This window comes from Salvelinus sp. IW2-2015, linkage group LG17 (assembly GCF_002910315.2).
Source record: "Salvelinus sp. IW2-2015 linkage group LG17, ASM291031v2, whole genome shotgun sequence".
NCBI lineage: Eukaryota > Metazoa > Chordata > Actinopteri > Salmoniformes > Salmonidae > Salvelinus > Salvelinus sp. IW2-2015.
Window position 1 is genome coordinate 29,227,018 of NC_036857.1, and position 25,911 is coordinate 29,252,928.

Consider the following 25,911-nt stretch of genomic DNA (forward strand, 5'->3'; position numbering starts at 1 on the left):
TTTTATCATAGGTACACTTCAACTGTGAGATACGGAATCTAAAACAAAAATCCAGAAAATCACATTGTATGATTTTTAAGTAATTAATTTGCATTTTATTGCATGACATAAYTATTTGATCACCTACCAACCAGTAAGAATTCCAGCTCTCACAGACCTGTTAGTTTGTCTTTAAGAAGCCCTCCTGTTCTCCAATCATTACCTGTATTAACTGCACCTGTTTGAACTCGTTACCTGTATAAAAGACACCTGTCCACACACTCAATCAAACAGACTCCAACCTCTCCGCAATGGCCAAGACCAGAGAGCTGTGTAAGGACATCAGGGATAAAATTGTAGACCTGCACAAGGCTGGGATGGGCTACAGGACAATAGGCAAGCAGCTTGGTGAGAAGGCAACAACTGTTGGCGCAATTATTAGAAAATGGAAGAAGTTCAAGATGACGGTCAATCACCCTCGGTCTGGGGCTCCATGCAAGATCTCACCTCGTGGGGCATCAATGATCACGAGGAAGGTGAGGGATCAGCCCAGAACTACACGGCAGGACCTGGTCAATGACCTGAAGAGAGCTGGGACCACAGTCTCAAAGAAAACCATTAGTAACACACTACGCCGTCATGGATTAAAATCCTGCAGCGCACGCAAGGTCCCCCTGCTCAAGCCAGCGCATGTCCAGGCCCGTCTGAAGTTTGCCAATGACCATCTGGATGATCCAGAGGAGGAATGGGAGAAGGTCATGTGGTCTGATGAGACAAAAATAGAGCTTTTTGGTCTAAACTCCACTCGCCGTGTTTGGAGGAAGAAGAAGGATGAGTACAACCCCAAGAACACCATCTCAACCGTGAAGCATGGAGGTGGAAACATCATTCTTTGGGGATGCTTTTCTGCAAAGGGGACAGGACGACTGCACCGTATTGAGGGGAGGATGGATGGGGCCATGTATCGCGAGATCTTGGCCAACAACCTCCTTCCCTCAGTAAGAGCATTGAAGGGGTCGTGGCTGGGTCTTCCAGCATGACAACGACCCGAAACACACAGCCAGGGCAACTAAGGAGTGGCTCCGTAAGAAGCATCTGAAGGTCCTGGAGTGGCCTAGCCAATCTCCAGACCTGAACCCAATAGAAAATCTTTGGAGGGAGCTGAAAGTCCGTATTGCCCAGCGACAGCCCCGAAACCTGAAGGATCTGGAGAAGGTCTGTATGGAGGAGTGGGCCAAAATCCCTGCTGCAGTGTGTGCAAACCTGGTCAAGAACTACAGGAAACGTATGATCTCTGTAATTGCAAACAAAGGTTTCTGTACCAAATATTAAGTTCTGCTTTTCTGATGTATCAAATACTTATGTCATGCAATAAAATGCAAARMAATTACTTAAAAATCATACAATATGATTTTCTGGATTTTTGTTTTAGATTCCGTCTCTCACAGTTGAAGTGTACCTATGATAAAAATTACAGACCTCTACATGCTTTGTAAGTAGGAAAACCTGCAAAATCGGCAGTGTATCAAATACTTGTTCTCCCCACTGTATATGATACATGGCTTACCTGATTATATATAGATTTTTTTTGTATGTTTATAGGTTTTCTTATGAGAGAGAGGAGAGTCCGAAAGTGAGCAGGCACCATTCCAGAGTGGACCCAGGGCGCAGCTCTCCAGGTCAGTTCAACATCAGCCTAGGCCGGGAAGTAATCTGCGTAAGGGCCGTGTTGTGGCGTGACAGTCAAAGGTCATCTCCACTTGAGCTGACATGCACAGTGTTTACTATGAATGTGATCTCAGCGAAAAATGCCTTGAAAAGCCACATTGTCAGCTGTCTAGTGCGTTGCGCTAGGAATTGAATCCCGGCCCTAGTCACCTAATCAATCCTATTATCTGCTGATCATCATCACACTGCATGATATTTGACATACCGTCGGATACTCTTTAGTCATTCTTGTGTCCTACAATAAATAACTGTGTTCTTCTGTCTGTCTCCTGTAGATAGCAGACACTTCTCTGAGATCAGTGAGAAACCAATCAGAACAGACATCACTCAGGTAACATAATACACATCAGATTGAAGACCCCATACAACCCATTTAAACACTAAATGCCATAGACCAGGGGTGGGCAACTCCAGTCCTCGCGGGCCTGAGTGGTGTCACACGTTTTCCCCATCCCTAGCAAACACCGCTGATTAAACTAATTGCATTCTCAATTGAAGATCATGATTAGCTAAATATTGGAGTCAGTCGTGTTAGCTGTGGCTGGGGCAAAAGTGTAACACCAATCAGGACCCTGAGGACTGGAGTTGCCCATCCCTGCCATAGACAAAACGGATTGAATTTAGCTGAGTCYTGATTCTATTGTTCCATGAATGTCCTAACTGTAAGTGCTGTCTTTGTTGTTGCAGTTCCCCTATGACCTCAAATACGGTGAGAGCCAGTCTCTCCCCAGCTGTTCCCAAGCTAAAGGGGAGGCTACAGAGGAAGCTGAAGGGGCCACAGGAGGCTCTGTGTCTGCACCTGCCGCTGACCAGCTGATCAAAGAGGTACGTRGATACTGATTAACAGATTGTTGTAGAAACAAGAGTAAAGTTATTTAAACTGCATGTGTAAGTCCATGTTTTTCCTCTGTGCCAGGTTCCTCCCTGAGACCCTATGTTTGTAACAGTAAACATCATATCATTGTACGTATCATGTTCTCCGTCAGGTCTTAGTGGTTGGCGGTCTTGGCGACCTGGCCAATGACGATTCGTTTGTGGCGGTYACTCGTAATGAAATGGCCGAGGCGATGCGCATGCCCATGTCCCACTTTGAAGACGTGGCCCTGGGACTCCTCAACGGGCGCAGTGGCCGCGCAACCTCCGCCACGAGGAAGAAGATCCCAATCCATGTGCCCCCTTCCGCCCCCGACCGGCCCTCTAGGTCTACAGAGCTGAAACCGAAACCCCAGGAGCAGAGAAAGAAGCGCCTCGTTACACCCTTTAAACAACACCTGAAGGGGGAAGAGGCAGACACCAAAGTGTAGAGAGTCTGTCATCGGAGTGCCCATGACGACAGTGGCCTTATCTTGTGACATGATATGACACTTGACTTGACAAGGCTGTGTTGTAGTTGGTGACATCACACACTCACAGCATTAACAAATCCTGATTAGTTGCCGTGGCGATGAGATCAATCCACTAACCATAGTTTCCAATGGAGACTGGAGGAAATAGGCCCACTAACCAGGGTTGATGGCCGAGTTGCTAGGCTCTAGCTGGTTGGCTGTTCAGGTTTTAACATGTTATTCCACTGTGGTTGATTCTTGTCAATTCTGATTAAATTCTTGAATCAGATTCATGATTCTTATGGAAAACTAATCGACAAAGGAAAAGGAATATTCTGCTACAGTAATACATTTTAATCTTCTCAGTTCCGCCATATTTATTTCAACAAATTAAAAAATAACTTATCACAGAGTGCACAGGTTCATGAACCTCTTTCTTTGTTATACTGTTGGTTGACGTAATAATCTATTCCATAGAGTGGTTAGACAGAACAACTATGTCCAGTCTGCTGTGTTTCTTACTAAAACCCTAACTAATGTCCTGTACACACTGCAGGATAGCATTTTTTGTCATGAATCTTGTTCTGGAGGCGGTGCTGCAGTGGTCACTAGCGAGAATTAAAAATATATATTTTTAAACTTAACCCTAACCTTAAATTAAGACCAAAAAGCTCATTTTGACTTTGCAGCTGGCCTATCTAAGGGGAAATCGTTCCGTTCTGCCTCCAGGACAAGACACATGACAATAAACGTCAACATGCGCACACACGCAACTTGTACACGTATTGTGTGCATGGTGACAGATGGTGCTTTCAAGACAAATGGGAACTCTGGAAAAAAACGAGGTAAAATCATGACATCAGAGCTCTAGAAAGATTTATTATTTTACCAGGTAAGTTGACTGAGAACATGTTCTCATTTACAGCAACAACCTGGGGAATAGTTACAGGGGAGAGGAATGAGCCGATTGTAAACTGGGGATTAATAGGTGACTGTGATGGTTTGAGGGCCAGATTGGGAATTTAGCCAGGACACCAGTTTAATGTCCCATCCAAAAGACACTCCCTACACAGGGCACTGCCCTGGGGAATTGGGATATTTTTTTTAGACCAGAGGAAAGAGTGCCTCCTACTGGCCCTCCAACACCACTTCCAGCAGCATCTGGTCTCCCATCCAGGGACTGAACAGGACCAACCCTGCTTAGCTTCAGAAGCAAGCCAGCAGTGGTATGCAGGGTGGTATGCTGCTGGCAATATGAGATGCCTGAGTTTCCGACTTGGAATTCCAAGTTGGACTCCCTGTCGGAGCTCGTTTTTATCCAAGTTGTCTTGAAGGCACGGAAGTCAGAGATTTCTGAGTTACCAGTTGTTTTGAACGCAGCAAAAGTCTGTGAGTGGAGACAGGGGTGTCCCGGCAAGGGCTGAAGAGGGAAAGAAAGGAAGCCATTTTGCGTTTCAGTGAGTTTCTATGTATCTGGGACAACTGCAACTGTTGCGTTTGAACGGTTTAGTTCAATCTTTTGAAAAGAGTCTCTCCTGTTAAAACATCCAGGATGCAAGGAAACGCTTAGTACACACTCCGGTTGTACACCTGATGCACAACACATTTGACACAATGGTTGTGATACATCAAACCGTTTTGATGAAGCCATAGAGATAGAGGACTCTGCATGGATATCACCCGTTTTTAGCATGGACAGTGCCATTGAGGGCTTCCACCATTTTAAAGTGGTTAACTGGGTGGGGACTCCCACGAGTTGGGAGCAATCAGTCACTGAAGAACATGAGCTACTTTAAAATGGAGATAGCCTCAATAGCACTGCTATCACAGACACTATAATGGAGCAGTATACAAAGATGAGTCTATCTCAATGAGCCTCACTGTTTGTGTTCTTAAAGGCAACGTCCTTCATTTATGTCGTTAAAGGGAGGACTTGCCATCTTTTAACTTMATTTATACTTGTCTTCATTTAATCGAGACTTGTAAAACACAGTTTCCTTGGTGCTCAACCTCCCACTGAGGGTTTGGGCACTTTTTTAAGAGGAAGTTTCTTTTCTTTTTTTTTATGTGTTGAACATTTCTTTGTACTTTTAATTTATTAGTTATTATTGTATTATCAATGTTTGAATACTCACTGAAATAGGTGTATAGGGGAGAGTGGGGTAAGTGGAGCAAATGTTTCATTCAGCATCACTCTGTAAAGGGAAATATATTATTTCTAACAAAAGGTATCTACATAAACTTTRAGGATGTTGCGCATCCCTTGAAATAATCAGAATTCATGTAAAAATTTGTTTTGAAAACATAGCTTGTCCAAAAAAAAAGTGATCTCTTGGAACAACTTACCCCGGGTTAAGCCACCAACACATTTCTGTACTGAATGAAATATTACCTTTTTAAAACCATGTCTATCTTCATTTCCAAACACAATGACAATCACTGTCTTTTAATCATATTTTACCCCAAGCTTAACGCCTAACAAACACTTTGTACTTTCTTTTTAATGCTTTGCATTATGCTTGGGAAGAAAACACATGCTCACTTACCCCAAGACAAACATTTTGGTTTAGATACAAGCATCATGAAACCTCAAATTCATTTGACTTGCTGAAAATCAGTTTTTTGGTCCTAACTTGCTTACCACTTTTTACATGTGGTTTCTTCCTTCACAGACTCCATAAAATGACATTTTCCTAAATATTTGGTCAAGTTATACATTTTGTTTGGGGTTTCCTAGAAACAAGGGCGGCTCAACTTACCCCTTTAGCTCAACTTATCCCACTCTCCCCTACTGGTATTTAGCACTTATCTAACAGATCACATTGTATTTAATATAAACCAGATATTTTGTTAAATGAGATTCATTTAACAAAATGTAGTAATTCATTTAACAAAAGATTCATTTAACAAAATGTATTAATGACCAGAGGTTAAAATGAAGTTGAAAGTAAGAAAACAATGTAATAAAGGCGATTCAGGATTTTAAGTGGTGCTGAAGTTAGTCTAGACTTGATCAATGCAAGAGTTGTTAGTCATATCAGCATACCTGGCGTATGGTGGATTTAGCATGAAGGCCCACATAGGGGATTAACTGGTTTTGTACAAAACTTTGCACATTTTTTGTCTGGGGAAGGATCTCAAAACTATTTTGCTTGATTCCTTGCGAGCTCTTTCCTCAACTTCTCCTGAAAATGTAAGTTGCAAGCAAGGAGAGCATTGGAGAAGATCTGATGTTTTGAGGATGCAAAGAAAGACCGAATCAAGGAAAATACCTTTGAGATTCACCCCAGGTCTGTTTTTTTTATTTTTAGTTACCTTAACAGGTCTTAAAGGAGTTATTTTTCACTTCATCCTCTTGTTGGCCATTTCTGCCTTAGTAACCGGTTTGTCTTTAAAAAGAACGCTGCATAAATCAGACATTAAGTAGTGGGTGGGACAGCTTCTAACCCTGCTATAACAAGTATACCCATCTTCTAATATGTGCCTTTCAACAAAAAATTTTTTTCTTCATGTCAGTCAGATGGAGCTTACAATGGCAAAACAAACAAATAAAACATCCAAAATATACATCACTTTGGTTTACTTGATTTTTTTGGTAATGTGCAGTGCTCGACTTGGACTGAAATAGGTTCTGGTACTCACTTTGGGTGCCGGTACTGTTTACATTTAGGTGCAGGAACCCCACAATACTTTTGAGCTAATATTTTAGAAGAGGAACAGGAGCTCAAGCAGTAGAACATTTGAGATGCCAGTACTCAGCTCCAGTGAACTCCTTCCCAAAGTCAAGCACTGGTTATCTGCAGAAATAAAATGTACAAAAGGAATAAGTACCATGAGTGGCTGAGACATGGCTGGCTGTTTACAACACAACACAAGAAGCATCAGCATAACAGGTGAGTTTGCTCAAATGGTGCTGAAAAACGTGATATGACAAATGTAATGGTTAGCCTCTAGAGGGAGCCTCAGGGAAAGACATGTCAAATTTGAATAATCACTCCTTTATACCTGTGCTGGGAGAAAACTGAGGCAATACTTTGACATGTCAAAGCATACGTACGTACACTGATGTACACTCCACTCACCCTTATGGACCGGAAAGTCCTGCCTCAAAACACACATACCCACGGGATGAATAAGTTATAATACACAAATATCTACAAAACACAGACCGAACACTAAACTTAAAGTTATGAAAGAGTTCAACCTTACTTCTACCACAAATACACAATTAGAAAACAAGTTAAAATAGTATATTTTATTAACTAAAAAGACTCAAAGTCAATGGAATAAACATGTCTTATGCAAAACTGACCCTTAAAATGSATAATTACATTTCCCATTGGCCATGGACAGATTTAAAAGGAGGCAGGGGGATACTTTTAAAGCAGACTCCATCCCCAAGTCAATAGGGGTAAACTCATAAACCTTCTTCACCTTTATAAATTGACCCTCACTTTAGTGATACAATTCATAAAGATTGGATAAGAACATGGACCTAACATAATATTACCAACAATAAAGAATTGCTTTTCATCATTCTGGTCTTAGAATGTCATGTTCACCAGTTGTTCCCCTCTTCAGAGGAAGCAGCTAATCTAACAAGGTGGTCAAATTAGATGGATTTCCCTAATGGGGTTTCATGATCTCATCGCATTTATATCCAATAAGATAATTAAAACAGTTGTGATTTACCTCTTATTAAATTAGGTCATGGTTAGAGTTGAAAATATATATATAATAATTTGGTAACTTCCCCCAAATTCCCAGTTGGAGGATTCCTGCATGTTCCAGTATGCAGGATTCCTGCATGTTCCAGTATGCAGGATTCCTGCATGGTCCAGGTATCTTCCAACAGGGGTTTCTGGAAAATCAGGAAATGTGGGGAAAGGCTCAGAGCCTGTCTGGTAAAACTAAAAGGTGGCTTGGTAGCCTCGATCTAAACTGAATTGTTTCGTTTCACTTCACGTATATTTTAGGGTTGCACCACTCAGTCGTGCTCACGCATGGTAACGAAAACGTTATTTAGGCCCCAAGGTCCTACTTGTCTCACGTCTCCCCTTCAACTACATCAAACTCCACAGTTTCGCAAACACCGCGGTGGTATTTCCTATGGGCCGTTTAACTTTATGGTCGTCTGGTGTACAAAGACGTCTTCTCATGTGTCATTCCTGTTTGTGAAACCAACCGTGGCCATTACCGACTTAATCTTGCCAAAAGGTAGAGAAATAATAACCATAGCTGACATTGAGKCACATCTTGAAGAAAGTGAAACCAGAAAATTCAGTTTGGATACAGGCTAGTTAGACATGGGGATTTAAAATGCTCAGATGACATCTGACTGGGAATGAAGTGGCCACCTAATGGGACCTACGGGTCTTCCAATCTYACACAATTCAGACAAAAAGTTAAAAATTGCACAATAAGTGAAAAAACAACAGCAAAAAAAACAGGCTGAACACAAAGGAGAAAAAAAGCAGAATTTCAGATACTTACATTACATAGACCAGTGAAATAACAGAAAGCAAGAATTTGAAGAAAGGGAAAGAGATTAGTAGAAAACATTTATGAGACAAAAAAACATAAATGGTTACATGTAATACATTATCATTGTCAGCAGGTTTCTACCGTCTGAGGGACAAAGCCTGATACAAATAGTCAACAAGGCATGATTTCCAAATCATTTTACAATTTTTCTAAGCCTCATATAACCTTGTCCTGAAATACAATACTCATATGGTTCCAAATTAACCAAATTAAAAGATTCAATTGTATAAATGCATATTATATTCAAGGTGAAACTTTCAAGAAATAACAACTTTCAGCTGCTGTAATTTGTCTCACCCCCTCCATTCAGAAAAATCACAAATTTTCTAATCCTAATATACTCCAAAAATACAGAAATGATTTTTAAAAACATGATAGCAAACAACATCTATTAGCCAATGGATGTTTGATCCACAATACAACCAACACACTACAGAACACATTATTAGCTACATTTGCCATCCATAGACACGAGCGATTTGTGTCATATTCATTTGCCAGAAAAAGGTAGGGACTAGCTGGACTTGTCCAATAAGAAACACACATTTCTGTTCTCAGTTACAAAATTGATTCAAAACATTTTCGGTTGCCTGCACTAATGAATATGACCCTGGTTCAGTTGGTTAACCAGAACGTCAAAATGCCAATGAGTTAAAAGGTATGCCTGTCGTTTATCTCCTCTGTGTGATGTCCTACTTGTTGGGGTTCTACTCGTTGGGGTTGGGGTTGGCGTCAGGGTACACAGACAGGTCAAAGGTCAGCACTTTGCTGATGACGCAATCTCCTTGCTGTGGGGGGGAAGAGTGACCCTGTCAGTTTTGCCCTCATTTCAGAAAACAGTTAGCATACATAGCTACATTCATTCTATTATCTAAAATGTGAGAGAAAAATGTCAAGACATTCTTATAGTAATGTTTTTATGTAAAAGCGAAGCATTACAAGGATTTATGGATAGGTGTGTTGCATGTTATGTGTGTGTGTGTGTTTTGTTGCGTCTGTACCTCTGGATAGACCCCGATGAGAGAGTCAGCCTTGGTGTAGAACTCTTCCTTTAGAGAGATCACTATGGCCTGAGTGTTCACTGACTGGTCTTTGATGTAGTTGGCCACCTGCATAGACGGACAGTATTAGACATAACAGCATGGTCATGACATAACAGCATGGTCATGACATAACAGCATGGTCATGACATAACAAGGAGTGATGTCGTTAGTCATCTGGATAACGTGGATCGACAACACATTAGACATCTCCAACCTATCCCTACTAGTGCACTACTTTAAAATTAGTGCACTTACATCAAGAATATTTTAGACTGATGGTGGTTATAGCGAGACTTCAGGACAACGACATCGTAAACACATATGGGTATTTCATGACATTAATAACGATAGTTCATGCAGCATGGTTTTAGACACAGACCTTGCCAATGTTGGTGTTGTCCAGAGCAGCATCAATCTCATCCAGGACGAAGAATGGGGCCGGCTTGTAGCTGTGTATGGCGAACAGCAGAGCCAGGGCGGCTACAGTCTTCTCCCCTCCAGAGAGGTTGTCCATGGGTCTGAACCGCTTACCAGGGGCAACACAGTTATAGTTGATCCCATCCAGGTAAGGCTCCTCTGGGTTCTCTGGCCCAAGGAAGGCCTGGGATGAAGGAACACACCAACACACAGACAAACGTTTTGTTCAAATCGAAAGGGGTGCAGTCAAACAGACCATTGATTTCATATGGGATGACCTCTATGTTAATGCAAATACCACATAATACAGTTTGTAGCTAGTTTTACTTGGTGGAATACATTTCAGACTGTTTGCGTATGGTACAGTACTACTATGGAGTATTGCTGAGGGACAGTACCTGGGCAGAGCTGTTGCGTGACAGGGCTTTATAGATCTCATCGATGTTGGTGGATACAGCCTCAAAACAGGCGTTGAAGCGGTCAAACCTCTCCTTCTTGATCTGCTCAAACGCCTGCTTGGCCTTCTTGGCTCGCTTACGGGCCGCCTCAAACTCTGGAATACAGAATAGAGCATGAACACATTACACAAATGAAGACACATTCTTTCCTGTTTCGGTACCATTTGATACATTCGCCAAGAGAGACGGTAAGTTAGTCCATGTCTTCAGACTCATTCATCTCTCCTCCTTACCGTCGCTGGTCTCCTGGAACTTGTCCCTGACAGACTCTAGTTTCTCCATGGCCTTCATGTTGGGTGCGCTGATTCTCTGCAGTATGGACTGCTGCTCGTTGAGACGTTGCTGCAGTGTGTGTATCTCTGCCTTGATCTCATCCTCCGCCAGCGCGTCCTGAGAAAGACCAGACAAATGTTAGGCGACTCATATCCTCGGACTCACACTACATTTCAAACTCATCGCTGGGTATTGAAATCATGGCTGAAACAGACAATTTTACATGTACAAAGAGAGAGACAGTCTATGGGGGAGATGAACTCCGGCCCATTTCTGCACACGTCTCCCAAAGTATGCACTTGCACACTCTCAGACATAGCCTTAGTATGCAGGGTTCACGCACGGGTGTACTTCTTACCTTGAGGTCTTCAGACAGGATGCTGTAGTCTATCTCTATGAGAGCCTCTTTAGCCAGGACAGTACTGGACGTTCTCTGACTGNTCGCTGGTCTCCTGGAACTTGTCCCTGACAGACTCTAGTTTCTCCATGGCCTTCATGTTGGGTGCGCTGATTCTCTGCAGTATGGACTGCTGCTCGTTGAGACGTTGCTGCAGTGTGTGTATCTCTGCCTTGATCTCATCCTCCGCCAGCGCGTCCTGAGAGAGTGCAGACGCAGACACACACACACACACARACACACACAAATATGTTAGGTGACTCATATCCTCGGCTCACACTGCATTTCAAACTCGCCTAAAACAACCCTATTGCTGGGTATTGAATCATGACTGAAACAGCTACAGTACACATAGATATAGAGTCTGAGTCTGTGGAGAGAGAAACTATGTCCCAATTCTCCACACATCTCCTAAAGTATCTACTTGCACACTCCCAGACACAGCCTTAGTATGCAGGGTTCAGGCATGTGTGTACTTCTTACCTTGAGGTCTTCAGACAGGATGCTGTAGTCTATCTCTATGAGAGCCTCTTTAGCCAGGACAGTACTGGACGTTCTCTGACTGCTGCTAGACTCCTCCTGCTGGGTGCTCCCCTACACACAGAGAAATAAAAAGACAATTACTTAACACATTGAAAAAATTAAATTCAATTTAAAAAAAGCTCGCTAGAATGCTATTTGGCCCTAAACAGACCACTGTAGACTGACCCAAACTTAAGGAAAGCTTTGACTATGTACAGACTCAGTGAGCATAGCCTTGCTATTGGGGAAGGCCGCCTTAAGCTACGTGCACACTGCCTACAAAAGGAGGTGGAAACTGAGCTGCACTTCCTAACCTCCTGCCAAATYTTTGACCATAGAGACACATACAGTGGGGAGAACAAGTATTTGATACACTGCCGATTTTGCAGGTTTTCCTACTTACAAAGCATGTAGAGGTCTGTAATTTTTTATCATAGGTACACTTCAACTGTGAGAGACAGAATCTAAAACAAAAATCCAGAAAATCACATTGTATGATTTTTAAGTAATTAATTTGCATTTTATTGCATGACATAAGTATTTGATACATCAGAAAAGCAGAACTTAATATTTGGTACAGAAACATTTGTTTGCAATTACAGAGATCATACGTTTCCTGTAGTTCTTGACCAGGTTTGCACACACTGCAGCAGGGATTTGGTGTTCTTGGGGTTGTAGAGGTCAAAAATTTGACCTCTACAGTGTATCAAATACTTGTTCTCCCCACTGTGTTCCCCTCAGATTACACAGACCCACAAAGAATTCGAAACAAACCCAATTTTGATAAACTCCCATATCAGCAGCCAGATCTGTGACCTGATGCCATAAGAAAAGGGCAACCAGTGAAGAACACCATTGTAAATACAACCCATTTATTTTCCCTTTTGTACTTTAACTACTTGCACATATGARATTTGAAATGTCTTWATTTTTTTTGTGAGTGTAATGTTTTTTTTATTGTTTATTATCTATTTCACTTGCTTTGGCAATGTAAACATGTGTTTCCCGTGGAGAGAGCGAGCATGTCAGAGAGAGGGAGAATGTCAGAGAGAGAGAAAAAGGGAGGTAGAAAGATGGACAAAGAGAGAGTGGGAGAGAAAGAGAGAGAGTGTTAAGTACCTCTCCCTGGCCGATGTCGTCCATGGTCCCAGAGCGTAGCGGCAGTCTGATGTCCTGCATCTTACAGGCCTGCAGCAGGTTGTGGCGGTCGCTGCGTTTCTGCTCCAGCTTGGTCTCGATGGCCGTCACTTCCTTCTGCAGCTGGGTCAGCTCCCTGYGGGAATAACACACATCGGTCAAACAATACCGCCGCAAACTGCAACGCTACAAAACTAGTTACCATCTTTCTGGGTCAGCTCCCTAAGGTAAACACAAACACACAATTGTTGAACACAAACTAAATGGCAACGCTACAAATGGTTATTTCTTTTTTTAAAGAATAATGTAGTAAGTAAGAAATAAGAAGTAAGAAATAATGTAGTAAGTAAGAAATACGTGCCTTTCAGAAATGGGAAGAAAAAGAGCATGAGAGTTTGTGTGCGCACGTGTCTATGGTTTGAGACTCACTTGTTGGCGCCTCCCAGTTTCTTGCGTATCTCCTCCATGTTGTGGTTCTTGTCGTTGACCTCGGACTTCTTGGTGAGGTGCTGGTTCTTCAGGTCCTGCAGCTGGGCCATGGTCTCGTCGATGATCTTCATGTGGCGGTGCTCCTCCTGGGAAAGAGACACAGGGAGAAAAACAGTTCAAAAACATCCAATCTCACCTAACAAAGAGAGTACACATTTGATTAACGCCATCGGTCTAAGAATTTAGGCTACGTGCCGAGTCTCCTCCCTTCACCCGAGACGTGCACACTCCTCGTCATGGATATAAAAGCTTTGGATTGGTGGACGGGTGGTTGGACGGAGTTTCCGCCATTGTTAAATCCATTGAGTGGGAGTGTGCAACTGCACATTTCAAGACTTAGTTCGGTTTATGTTAATCTCTCTTTACCTTCTTGAGTCGCTCTATCTCCGCCTCGTCCTTCTTGACGGTCTGCTCCCACATCATGACCTTCTCCTTGTCCTCTTTCAGCTGGTTTTTCTCATAGTCCAGCTGGATGCCCAGACGAGTCTTCTGGGTTTCAAACTCCAGCCTAAAGGTCACACAGACACAAAATGGATGCCGTTAGGTTAACACACTCAAAGAAACCGTCACTTTCAAGGTCCCTCCCCTCCGACCTTTGCGTTTTAAGAAACAGGTGAGAGGAATCAAAGGAAGATGAATTGAGGAAGAGCCTAAGAGACAGACAAAATGGCTGACTATAGCACACAGAAACAGGTTCACATTCACAATGCCTATTCTCCCTCAGGAGACTGAAAAGATTTGGCATGGGTCCTCTTATCCTCAAAAAGTTCTACAGCTGCACCATCAAAAGGATCCGGACTGTTTGCATCACCGCCTGGTATGGCAACCGCTCGGCCTCCGACCGCAAGGCACTACAGAGGGTAGTGCGTACGACACAGTACATCACTGGGGCCAATCTTCCTGCCATCCAGGACCTCTATACCAGGCGGTGTCAGAGGAAGGCCTTAAAAATTACCAAAGACTCCAGCCACCCTAGTCATAGACTGTTCTCTCTGCTACTGCACAGCAAGCGGTACCTGAGCGCCAAGTCTAGGTCCAAAAGGCTTAACAGCTAATCGTACTATTTGCATTGACCCCCCCCCCCTTTATTTTTACAGTGCTGCTACTCGCTGTTTATTATCTACGCATAGTCATTTTAACCCTACCTACATGTACATATTACCTCAACTAACCTGTACCGTACCCCCGCACATTGACTCAGTACCGGTACCCCCTGTATATTGCCTTATTTTATTGTTGCCCTTTTATTTTTTTAAACTTTAGTTTATTTTGTAAATAWTTTCTTAACTCTTCTTGAACTACAGTTGGTTAAGGGCTTGTAGTAAGCATTTCACGGTAATGTCTACACTTGTTGTATTTGGCGCATGTGACAAATAAAGTTTGATTTGACATTGACATAACGGAGGAGAGTGACTTACCGTTTCTTGGCGATCTCGTTCTGCCTCTTCACCTTCTCCTCCTCGAACTCTCTGATGTTCCTGACCCCAATCTCCTTACAGAACTCGATAAACACCTCATCTTCCACAACGTTCATCCGGTCTCTCAAATTATTGACCTCCTTTTCACGGGATTGGATGATCCTCTTGATGTCGTTGATGCGAGGGCCGAAGTTAGCCAGCTCACTCTCCAGCTTGGATTTCTCCTACAGGGGATGGGAAAAGGACTTCAAGCTAGTCTAATGAAATCACAACAGTGTGTCTACGGGGTTCTAGAAACCCTACTGACACACACATTGTGCAGTAGAAACCTCTATTGATGACTTTAAATAAATCATTATAAATCACCACATCACATAAAAAAGCCACACACAGAGCCACAGGTTTCAGACCCTTCGTTTAGGGCTACCGCAAAACGAACGGACACTGTGTTGCTACACGTCCATACCTGCATGTTGAGGGAGAGGTGTCGGGTCTTGGTCTGCTCCAGGTCGCTCTGGGAGTATTTGAGTCTCATCTGGAGGCCGTGGGCCTGAGACTGAACCTGGCGCAGCTCTGCCTCCTTCCTCTTAGCCTTCATTTGCTCCTACACCCAGAGAGAGAGAGAGATGCCCCATTGTTATTGTAGTCCTGTTCCTTTCAGAGATGCATCATTGTTATTGTAGTCCTGTTCCTTTTCAGAGATGCATCATTTTATTGTTCTTGTGTCCTGTTCCTTTCAGAGATGCATCATTGTTATTGTAGTCCTGTTCCTTTCAGAGATGCATCATTGTTATGTAGTCCTGTTCCTTTCAGAGATGCATCATTGTTATGGTAGTCCTGTCCTTTTCAGAGATGCATCATTGTTATCGTAGTCCTGTTCCTTTCAGAGATGCATCATTGTTATCGTAGTCCTGTTCCTTTCAGAGATGCATCATTGTTATCGCAGTACTTGTTATCAGCCGTGACAACATTCTAATAGATACATTAGGCTGCTTATCCAACTGCAGCTTGATAACGGCTAAGTAAAATAGGTTTCTACGGTACTTAAGTTTCATATTAATATATATGTTAGAAGTATGGTAATGTTATGAGCAATATTCCCTCTAAGCCACGCAGAAMAAATATCAGCCCGTGTAGAGAAGCACGAGATTAAAACTCCAGAAAGTTGAGTGAAGTTCAGTTAACWCTATCAACGTTTCCCTTTACTGTGGGAATTGTGATCGAATCAACACAATATTATCCACGTTCAATTCAACATACCGAGAGACAAAAACTAATTATGCCAGACTTAATATAATAACTGTGTGTTTACAGCATGAGTAGATGAGCTTGTTTGGTTTTTTAGATCAAAGCGAGTGCCACATGTGCACATTTGTTCATATCCGTTAATAGTTAGTGAGTTATTAGCCCAATTATAGATCAGTCAGCAAGGGGGGATTGTTTGCTTCCTACAAGAGCACAATGTGTATTTCTAGAAATCTTTGAAACGCGAGTCAGGTAAAGAGCTTTTTTTGTCTTAAAGGGGCAGTGTTATATTTTGAGACAGCGAGTAGCATAATTTGTCTGATTCTCTGTAATTATGGTATGGGAATAATGACACATTGTATATTTTGTAAAGTGGTATCTTACAAACAACAACAACATTTCAGTCACCACCTTGTCTGAAGGACAAGTGGATAAACAGGTTKATGTCAAGCCCTGCATGTTTCTTCACATTGGCTGCTACTGTAGGCTGAATGATAGAACAGCTATTTCCATGTTAAAATGTTATGGGATGCATTTCTCCATTGTTTTTGATGGTAGGCCACTCTGGTAGACCTACATTATTATAAAATAGTCACAGTAGCCTGCTTGACCAGTGTTAAAGCTAACTTAAAGCAGGTACACCCTCAGTGTTCACAGTAAACGCACCGGAAGTCACACCAAATGTTCAATGTTCAAGTTTGTGATCAACAGACCTGAAATTTGCCCAGTGCCGGAAAAAAACAGAGGGAAGATTGGTTATGAGGTAGGATGCTCCAAATCAGAACGGGATGTGTGACTGGTTTACTTTGAGTGCCATAACATGTTATGATGATGGTGATGATGCTGACGATGCTCAAGACCCCAGTGGCCAGAGTGACTGTTTACCTTGAGTTCCTCAGTGAGTTTCTCCTTCTTGTCCTTGAGTTTGTCCACAGCCTTCTCATCCCAGCGCCTGGCCTTAGCCTTCAGATCACTAGCACCCCCAGAGATCACACCGGACTTCTGGAACAGAGTACCGTCCAGGGCCACTGTCTGGAGAGGGAGGTAGAGGGAAAGAGAGGAGTGCACGGATGAAGGGAGAGAGGGGTGGACAGTCATTTGCACGTCTTTCACTCAAGGTGTGTACCTTGTGTCTGTACGCAGTGTTTTCTACTAGCGCCTTGTTTTTCCACTTAAATTAACTAGGCTACTTTTCAATTCGCTAGTCAGAAGAAGAAAAAAAAAAGTCTGCTGAGCACTCTCCCGCTACAATGAACGATATGCATCTTCTAGCAATCTATTGATAGGATAGGCGCCTGTCAGTCACAAACTGAGCGATGACAGGGAAACACTGCTAGTTTGACAGTCTGCCGTCTGTCCCGCCTCTCGGTACCTGGGTGTGTGTGTGTTGTGTGCGCTATGGTTGCAGTCTAATTTCTTTACACGGGGAGCGAGAGCATGAATTTGCACGTCCCATATAATGTGGTAACGACGAGTCTAAATCGACTTAGTCCATTGTTTTCTGACACCATTTATTTTCTTTAGCGTGCAGGGTCCGACATTAACGACGGCCCGGGACCAGTACAAACATGTGCCGGGCCAAGCTAAACGTTCTCATCCGTTGCGTCAGCCTCATTGCTTTTTCATTTAAAAAACATTATCTAGCCTAGGCCTATTGGTTGTATGAATTTGGAATCTATCGTCCCACAAGTGTCCCAGAGTTTGGTTGGAATAGCCTCGTTCTTTTTCGCACAAAACGACAAAGCTGACCAATAGAATAGGTCAACTTTCCTACCATGGGGGATAGTAGATTGACAGACTAAAGATTTTGCTGTTCATTGCCCGTATTGTTGGCTGAGGAAAGCAAATGTGGACAGTTATTCTAACGTCTTTAAATACGCATCGGAATTCGGTAATTGACGCGCGCCGTTGCGTCAAGTTGCATGTTTGGTCAAGATGAATTACCCTGATCTAAATGTGATTTGTCATTCTGAGCACTGTAGTTGGACACCCTAATCAGGTTACAATGCATATGGATCCAGTAAACAGAAACCCTGTATAGTACAACAGCTGATGAAACTAACCCTGTAAAAGTCCGAAAAAAATTCTGTGTTTTTTCCTGATAGTTGATGGTAGAAAATACAATCTAGAAGAAAAAGAAACGCACACCTATTTAGGCGAGGTGCTGGCTAGCGGAGTAGAAAACTTAAAAATAAAGYAGAGCCACACACTCTAGGAGCTCAGACGCAAAAATGTAATATCCAACGTTTCGACAGCCAAGCTGTCTTCATCAGGGTATAATCACAAACACCGTGGGATGACTCGTTTATATAGTGTCAAAAGACACACAGATGTCTGTAATCATGGCCAAGAGTGGCCTAATATCATTGGTTAATTCTCAAATAGTAAAATGGCATACAAAGAACAGCATACAAAAAACAAATGGATAGCATACGATCAGATTCATTTTAGACTACACAAGCTTACAAACAATTACAATAGCAAAGTCACAATAATCACAAGAATGGCTTCAGATCAAAGTCTACGTTGAGACCGAAGGGAGCAAGGGTCTTTAAGTTAAAGATCCAGGCAGCCTCTCGTTTTAACAATAAATTATCAAGGTCACCCACTCTCCTAGGGAGGGTGACATGTTCGATGCCAATATAACGCAGAGACGAAATCGAGTGGCCTGCCTCCAAAAAGTGGGCCGCAACTGGGTAAGTCAAGTTTTTGCACCTAATGGTGCTACGATGCTCTGAGATACGAAAATACAATCTAGCATTAGAATGTACCAGAGGCCAACAAAATAGAGAATTTCATTTCCGGGGGAAGATTGACTGGCTACTTGTTCTATTTGGCTGGCTACTTACTCCATGTGCTTGTTGAAAACACTACGGTGTGTGTGTATGCATCAGTGTGCGTGCGTTGTCCTCCTACCTTGTGTCTGTAGGGCCCTCCGAAGGCGATGCGTCGAGCGTCCTCTACGTTCTCACAGACCAGTGCGTTACCACATGCGTACTGCAGGGCCTTCTTAATGTGAGGCGGCTCGTAGCGAATCACATCGATCACCAGCTTGGCTCCACGCAGCTCACGCAGCTTCTCATCTGTAGGCTTCACCTGGAGACACACAGAGACACGGACAGTTAAGACTGACACAAGCACAGAGCTGTAGACCAATAGACCGGACTGATACAGGTCTGTGTTCACATGGACATAATGCCATTGTGGAGTCCCATGTAAGTGACCAGTCCCATTGAACTTAAGTCTTCCCCAGTGTGTACCTCCAGATAGTCGAGGGGCAGGAAGGTCTCCGGCTCTCCCCTCTGCTCCTTGATGTACTGGATGCAGTCTCTGCCGGTTTTCTCCGAGTCCACGATGATGGCGTCCATGTTCTTGCCCAGCACCTTGGTCACAGCGATCTGAAACTTCTTCTGAGTGGGCTGACACAGGTCGATCAGACGGCCGTACTGCAGGGAAGAYGGAGAGCGCGTTGGAATGTGTCAACCATTCCACGGTCACGTCAATATTCTGAGAGAAGAAACATGTCTAGAACACAAGAACAGTGAGCAGTTGCGGGGAGAGTAAAACAGAGAAGGAAGAGGGCATCCCAGTGACAAGCATAGATAGCTTACTCTGTGGTTGTCCTATTGCTTACAGTGCCTCCAGTCCTGCCACAGATCGGGGATAGAGTTCGATGCTCTCCATAATCTCTGCTTTGTCTGGTAGCCTCTAGCCTTTACAGCGAACTGTGTGCTAACTATGCTAGCTGCAGCCTCCAGTTATTTTAGCACAGATCCAGCGCAGAATGTCTTAATACTCTGTGGTTGCCCTATGCCAACTGACATTCCCCAGACCAAACTCTGTATCTGTAGGTGCCCGCAGTCTTACCACAGATCCGGGATACAGTCTCTTGATGCTCTCCATGATCTCTGCTTTGCGTGCCTGCCTGCTGTTCTCCTGTCTGTCAATCCTGGCGTCGCCCAGCTGCTCCATCACCTAGGGAACAGAGATAAGATGTCAGTCAAATGTCCTCAGGCCATGTCGACTGACATGACATGGTCCTGGGACTTGCCATTTGCTACCAATCTACATAGCAGCAAACCCCACAGGAGACAGGCAAAACTGAAAATGTATCGGGTTTTTTCTCTTCCAGATTAGCAATTCTGATACAGTTATCATGTAATGTCAACACAAAATGTTTTAACTTTCCCAGTGCGTTTCAGAATCAACRAATAGCTTGGATTGGTTGACTGACAGATAGTGTTCCAGTACCTGGTTGAGTTCCAGGTTGATCTCGTCGATCCTCTTCTTGGCCCCCTCTACCTCCTCAGTCAGCTCCTCCTCCATTCTCTTCTGTTCATCCAAAGACTGCTTGCTGGTGGTAATGTAGTCCTCCAGCTTCTCAATACGCTTCTGGTTCTCCTCTATCTCACGGATCTTCTGCTTGATCTTGGCCTGCAGATGTAACATATTAATAACGTTAATCTCTCTTTGGTCAGTCACCTTTTCTGTTGCGCGACCTTTTTACATTGCGTGCCCCYACGAGCACAACCCTGTATTCCGTATCATCCTCATCCTTTACCTCAGTCTCCACTTTCTTCCTTTCCTCAAGGTCGAGCCGGTCCTGGTCGGCCTTTTGGTCTCTGTTGAACTTCTCCAGCTCCTGGGCCAGAGTGGCCGCCCGCTTACTGGCCTCCTCCTTCAGGCGGTGGTAGGCCTTCACCTGGGGAGAGCGGGAGGGAGGTGGTGAGTATTAAATATTCACCTACATATTTGAGAGATAGTAAGTCTGGCTAACCTGGGATATGAACCACCGACCTTCCCATATGTCCCTCACTGTGGCAACACTGCTGCCTGATGGTCCGCTGTAACCTTTCATAGGATCCCAGTCTATCTCCCTATGACCATTCATATTTAACTTAGAACACCCTCATGACCGTTCATAGGCTCCAACCTGGTTTTCCTCCAGTGTGAGGTCCTGTCCTTGGCTCTGAGCCTCCTCCTCCATGCGGTCGTCAAACTCCTGCCGGGCCATCTCCACAGCGCCCTGCTCTTTCTCCAACTCATCCATGTCCCCCTTCCTCTTCTTGTACAGCTTCTGGGCATTCTGGAGGGACTTCTTGGCTGCTTCCAGTTTTTTGATCTTGTGGGAGGTGTTCTCTTTGGCCTTGATGTACTGCGGACGCTTTTGGTTCAGTTCAGCATCCTTCTCCCTGTAGGAGGAAGAGGGAGTGGAAAAGGTTAAGATATTAAATCGTTAACTTACAAAAGGGCAACAATTCCACCTGGTCTATCAAATTCTTAGGCTTTTCTTCATTTCCCCTTGCTCCCTGCCTACGCACTTGACCTCCTCTACAGTCTGCTGGTCTCTCAATCCTCCCCAGCTCTTTTTCCCTCCCTCCATCCCCACTCACTTGATCTCTTTCTCCACTGTCTGTTGGTCTCTCATCATCCGTCCCAGCTCTTTCTTCTTCTCCTTCAGTTCCTCCTCCACGTGATCCATCTTCTTGCGGTCCTTGTCGATCTCCTTGTTGCGGTGCGACAGCTCGCGGTTCAGCTTGTCGATCTCGGCGTCGTTGTGGTACAGCTTGAACAGCTGCATCTGGACGTGGGCCTTCACCACCTCGTCCTTCAGACGCTGGTAACGCTCAGCCTGGAGAGGGGGAGGGAGAAAGTGTGAATGATACATGAGAACTACATAGAAGGTTCGCAAATTGTGGCATTTTTTTTTTAAAGGTTTTTTTGTGTTGTAGGGCGAAATGGAAAAATAATGGGGTCTATCAATCTGTCTCAATATTACCTTCTACCTACAGATGGGAAGTGTGAGTGAGCTCTCGTGAGAAGAGAAGGATGCTATCAGACTGGCTGTCTTCCATACCTCCTCTTTCTCCTGCTTGGCCTCTTTGCGTTCTGCGGCGATGTTCTTCTTGCGGTGGTAGTTAAATTGTGTGTCCTCCTCAGCCTTCACCATCTCCTTCTTCCTACGGTCGTACTCCTGAGCCAGCTCCCCAGACCGGGAGATCTCCTCAAACAGAGCAGTACGCTCCTTAGGGTTCTTCATGGCTATCGACTCCACTGCACCCTGATTGGGGAATACATAGAGGTCAGAGGTTACGAACACAGTCTTACACGGGGTCAGCGAGGTCCATGGACGAACAGTCTCTACGGTTCTCTCACCAAGAGAGCTCTCATCTATATTATTCGTAGCTGTCTCTTTACCACCACAAACCGATGCTGGTACTAAGACCGCACTCAACGAGCTGTATAAGGCCATAAGCAAACAAGAAAATGTTCACCCAGAAGCAGCGCTTCTAGTGGCTGGGGACTTTAACGCAGACAAACTTCAATCCATTTTACCTCATTTCTACCAGCTAAAAGTTATACTGCTGCATTAACGAGAGCATCCTGACCGGTTGCATCACCGCCTGGTATGGCAACTGCTCGGCATCTGACCGCAAGGCGCTAAAGAGGGTAGTGCGTACGGCCCAGTACATCACTGGGGCCAAGCTTCCTGACATCCAGGATCTCTATACCAGGCGGTATCAGAGGGAGGCACAAAAAATTGTCAAAGACTCCAGTCACACAAGTCAAAGCCTGTTCTCTCTGCTACCGCACTGCAAGTGGTACCGGAGCTCCAAGTCTAGGACCAAAAAGCTCCATAACAGCTTCCACCCCCAAGCCATAAGACTGCTGAACAACTAATCAAATGGCCACCCGGACTATCTACATTGACCTCTCCCCCCCTTTGTTTTTACACTGCTGCAACTCGCTGTTTATTATCTATGCATAGTCACCCTACCTCGACTATCCTGTACCCCTGCACAATCACTCGGTACCGGTACCCCATGTATATAGCCTTGTTATTGTTACGTACATTTCTTGTATAACTTTTTTTTTTCTTCAATTTTTTTACTTTAGTTTATTTAGTAAATATTTTATCAACTATTTCTTGAACTGCATTGTTGGTTAAGGGCTTGTAAGTAAGCATTTCACTGTAAGGTCTACAATTGTTGTATTTGGCGCATGTGACAAATAACATTTGATTATATTCGCTTTTAAGGAAGCTCTACACATATTCTGCTCAAATATGCTAATTGTTTGCATGTGCATATGTAGTTTACATTTTATATGAAGAAAGATCAAGAAAATCTGTCTACTTACACAAAAAAATATGTAGATAAATATATTTTTTGCATGTGACTATTACCGTGTGTGTATGTTACTGTTTGCATCAGTTCTCACCTGGAAGACAAGGAAGTTCCTGGCCTTGATGAGGATTCCTAGTTTCTCCAGCTCCTCGCTGTACTCTGCCAGATTCACCACCTTACTGTTGATACGGTACTCTGACGACGAGCCTGACACACAGAGAAGATTTGTGATAGTTATGGCTATCCGACAAAGAGATCAGAATACCAAGGGTCAACTGTTCTGCCTGCGGTTATGGAACCTCTACCTGTCCCAGAACTGCTGTTTTCAACTCTTAATGATCGGCTATGAAAAGCCAACTGACATTTATTCCTGATTATTATTTGACCATGCTTGTCATTTATGAACATTTTGAACATCTTGGCCATGTTCTGTTATAATCTCCACCCGGCACAGCCAGAAGAGGACTGGCCACCCCTCATAGCCTGGTTCCTCTCTAGGTTTCTTCCTAGGTTTTGGCCTTTCTAGGGAGTTTTTCCTAGCCACCGTGCTTCTACACCTGCATTGCTTGCTGTTTGGGGTTTTAGGCTGGGTTTCTGTACAGCACTTCGAGATATTAGCTGATGTACGAAGGGCTATATAAAATAAAKTTGATTGATTGATTGGTCTGTCCAAAATGGCACCCTATAAAGTACACTACTTTTGACCAGGACCCATCAAAAGTAATGCACTATGTAGGGATTTGAGTGCCACTTCAGACTCAGCACAAGACCACAAATTGGACTAGCAGACATTAAGGGAAGCATCACAGCCACACAGTTTATCACATCTGGATGTGGAGACAGCTGTGGCATACCAATGATGATTCTGGTGAAGGTGCGCTCTTCCCCACTGTCCTCATGGTACACCATGCTCACAAAGGCTCTGTTGGCTGCCGGCTTCCCCACGGGAGCTCCATGGATCAGGTCCTTCAGAGTCTTCACACGCAGGTTGCTGGTCTTCTCAGCCAGCACAAAGCTGATGGCGTCCATGAGGTTGGACTTGCCTGGGAGGGAGAGAATATGAATGGGAACAAATGGAGTCAGCGAGTAACTACTCAAGTCTTGCAAATATTGTTTACGTGGAAGAGGACGTAAACTAACTCAGGACCAGGATAAGTTGATACCTAATCAGTTGCACAACTGAATGCATTCAACAGAAATTTGTCTTCCAATTGCACTCAACCCCTCTGAATCAGAGAGGTGCGGGGGCTGCCTTAAATCGACGTTCATGTGATCGGCGCCCGGGACTACATTAAACTGTTGATCTAGCTAATGTTTATTAGATCAACTACCTGCAAGGTCTCATTCAAAGTCACCTGAGGGTACGACAAAACCTATTCCCCCTCAGGAGACTGAAAAGATTTGGCATGGGTCCTCAGATCCTCAAAAGGTTTTACAGCTGCACCATCGAGAGCATCCTGACGGGTTGCATCGCTGCCTGGTATGGCAACTGCTCYGCCTCCGACCGCAAGGCACTACAGACGGTAGTGCGTACGGCCCAGTGCATCACTGGGGTCAAGCTTCCTGCCATCGAGGACCTCTATATCAGGCGGTGTCAGAGGAAGGCCCTAAAAATTGTCAAAGACTCCAGCCACCCTAGTCATAGACTGTTCTGGCAAGCAGTACCAGAGCGCAAAGTCTAGGTCCAAGAGGCTCCTAAATAGCTTCTACCCCCAAGCCATAGGACTCCTGAACAGCTAATAAATTGGCTACCCAGACTATTTGCAACCCCCCCCCCCCTGCTCACACTCTCTGTTATTATCTATGCATAGTCACTTTAATAACTCTACCTACATGTACATATGAACTAAATTACCTCGACACCGGTGCCCCCACACATTGACTCTGTACCGGTACCCCCTGTATATAGCCCCACTATTGTTATTTACTGTTGCTCTAATCATTTGTTATTCTTATCTCTTACTTTTTTGTTGTTGGTATTTTCTTAACTGCATTGTTGGTTAAGGGTTAAGGGCTTGTAAGTAAGCGTTTCACTGTAATGTTGTATTCGGCGCATGTGACAAATACAATTTAATTTGTCAGTGTGGGAAATGTTTATCATAGTAAAATGTTTTGGACCCGTGGCTAGCTAGCTACAGTTGGAGCAACAACAACCAAAAGTAGCTCAAATTAAATAGAAAGCAAGTGTTGTACTGTCGTTATCGACAAAGTAACAAGTATAGCCGCCCATCCATGCATTGATGCAAATAGTCAACCCGGCGAAACTAGCATTAACTAGCAATCTAGCTAGGACTAGCAATACAGTAATGTTAGCATTAGCTAGATAGCCTACTTGCAATGTTGATTGGCCACTACTTACCGGATCCATTGGGTCCAATAATCGCGGTAAACTTGTGAAAGGGACCGATGATTTGCCTGCCCTTGTAAGATTTGAAGTTTTCGATCTCTATTAGTTTCAAATAACCCATTTTGATCAGATCTCTTGTGCGGAAACAGAAGAAGGAATATGTGTTGTTGTGCTAGCAGCTAATGTCGCTAATGCTAGCTAGCTTTTGAACTCAAACGAGAAACATGTAAGCAAATTGTAAACACATACAAATAAAAAGAAGCTAAAGTTGCATAATCGGTTGGTGTGCCCAGCTAACTACCTCGATTAGCTTACAAGCTAGCTTTCAAAATGTACGACTGCAACAACAATGCGCCATTTTACAGTCCTCCTACACGATTTGAGACCTCTGAGCGCGCGCGTAAGTGAATTAGTTCTCGCGAGATGTTGCTGTTACAATGTATCCAAAGCGCAACAATGCTA

General features: G+C 43.8%; 2 protein-coding genes across 4 annotated transcripts in view; one reads left to right on the forward strand and one right to left on the reverse strand.

Annotated features, from left to right (window-relative positions):
• The window catches only part of LOC111976724 (dihydropyridine-sensitive L-type skeletal muscle calcium channel subunit alpha-1-like), a 42,506-nt gene extending 35,902 nt beyond the window's left edge, over positions 1-6,604 (forward strand). For both annotated transcript variants that reach the window (XM_024005789.2, XM_024005790.2), the window contains exons 42-45: positions 1,582-1,658; positions 1,983-2,038; positions 2,395-2,532; positions 2,694-6,604. In XM_024005789.2, coding sequence (XP_023861557.1) covers positions 1,582-1,658; positions 1,983-2,038; positions 2,395-2,532; positions 2,694-3,011 — 589 coding nt within the window. In that variant the 3' untranslated portion in view covers positions 3,012-6,604. The remainder of the gene's footprint in view (positions 1-1,581; positions 1,659-1,982; positions 2,039-2,394; positions 2,533-2,693) is intronic.
• A 668-nt stretch (positions 6,605-7,272) lies between these two features.
• On the reverse strand, positions 7,273-25,840 carry LOC111977140 (structural maintenance of chromosomes protein 1A). 2 transcript variants are annotated; one of them, XM_024006463.2, is made up of 23 exons: positions 25,462-25,840; positions 23,957-24,145; positions 23,197-23,309; positions 21,833-22,036; positions 21,369-21,607; positions 20,909-21,167; positions 20,537-20,677; positions 20,227-20,409; positions 19,843-19,950; positions 19,236-19,421; positions 18,892-19,071; positions 16,861-17,007; positions 15,197-15,334; positions 14,731-14,954; positions 13,679-13,820; positions 13,253-13,398; positions 12,806-12,959; positions 11,648-11,758; positions 10,728-10,884; positions 10,435-10,589; positions 9,999-10,220; positions 9,578-9,685; positions 7,273-9,364 (listed from the first exon to the last, which is right to left on the reverse strand). In XM_024006463.2, exons 1-23 carry the CDS (start codon positions 25,568-25,570, stop codon positions 9,284-9,286), a joined length of 3,696 nt encoding a protein of 1,231 aa, XP_023862231.1. In that variant the 5' UTR covers positions 25,571-25,840; the 3' UTR covers positions 7,273-9,283. The 2 variants fall into 2 exon arrangements, with proteins under 2 accessions (XP_023862231.1, XP_023862230.1); XM_024006462.2 differs by lacking the exons at positions 7,273-9,364; positions 9,578-9,685; positions 9,999-10,220; positions 10,435-10,589 and adding an exon at positions 11,126-11,363 and having other exon boundaries at positions 10,768-10,884.
• Positions 25,841-25,911: the final 71 nt, after the last annotated feature.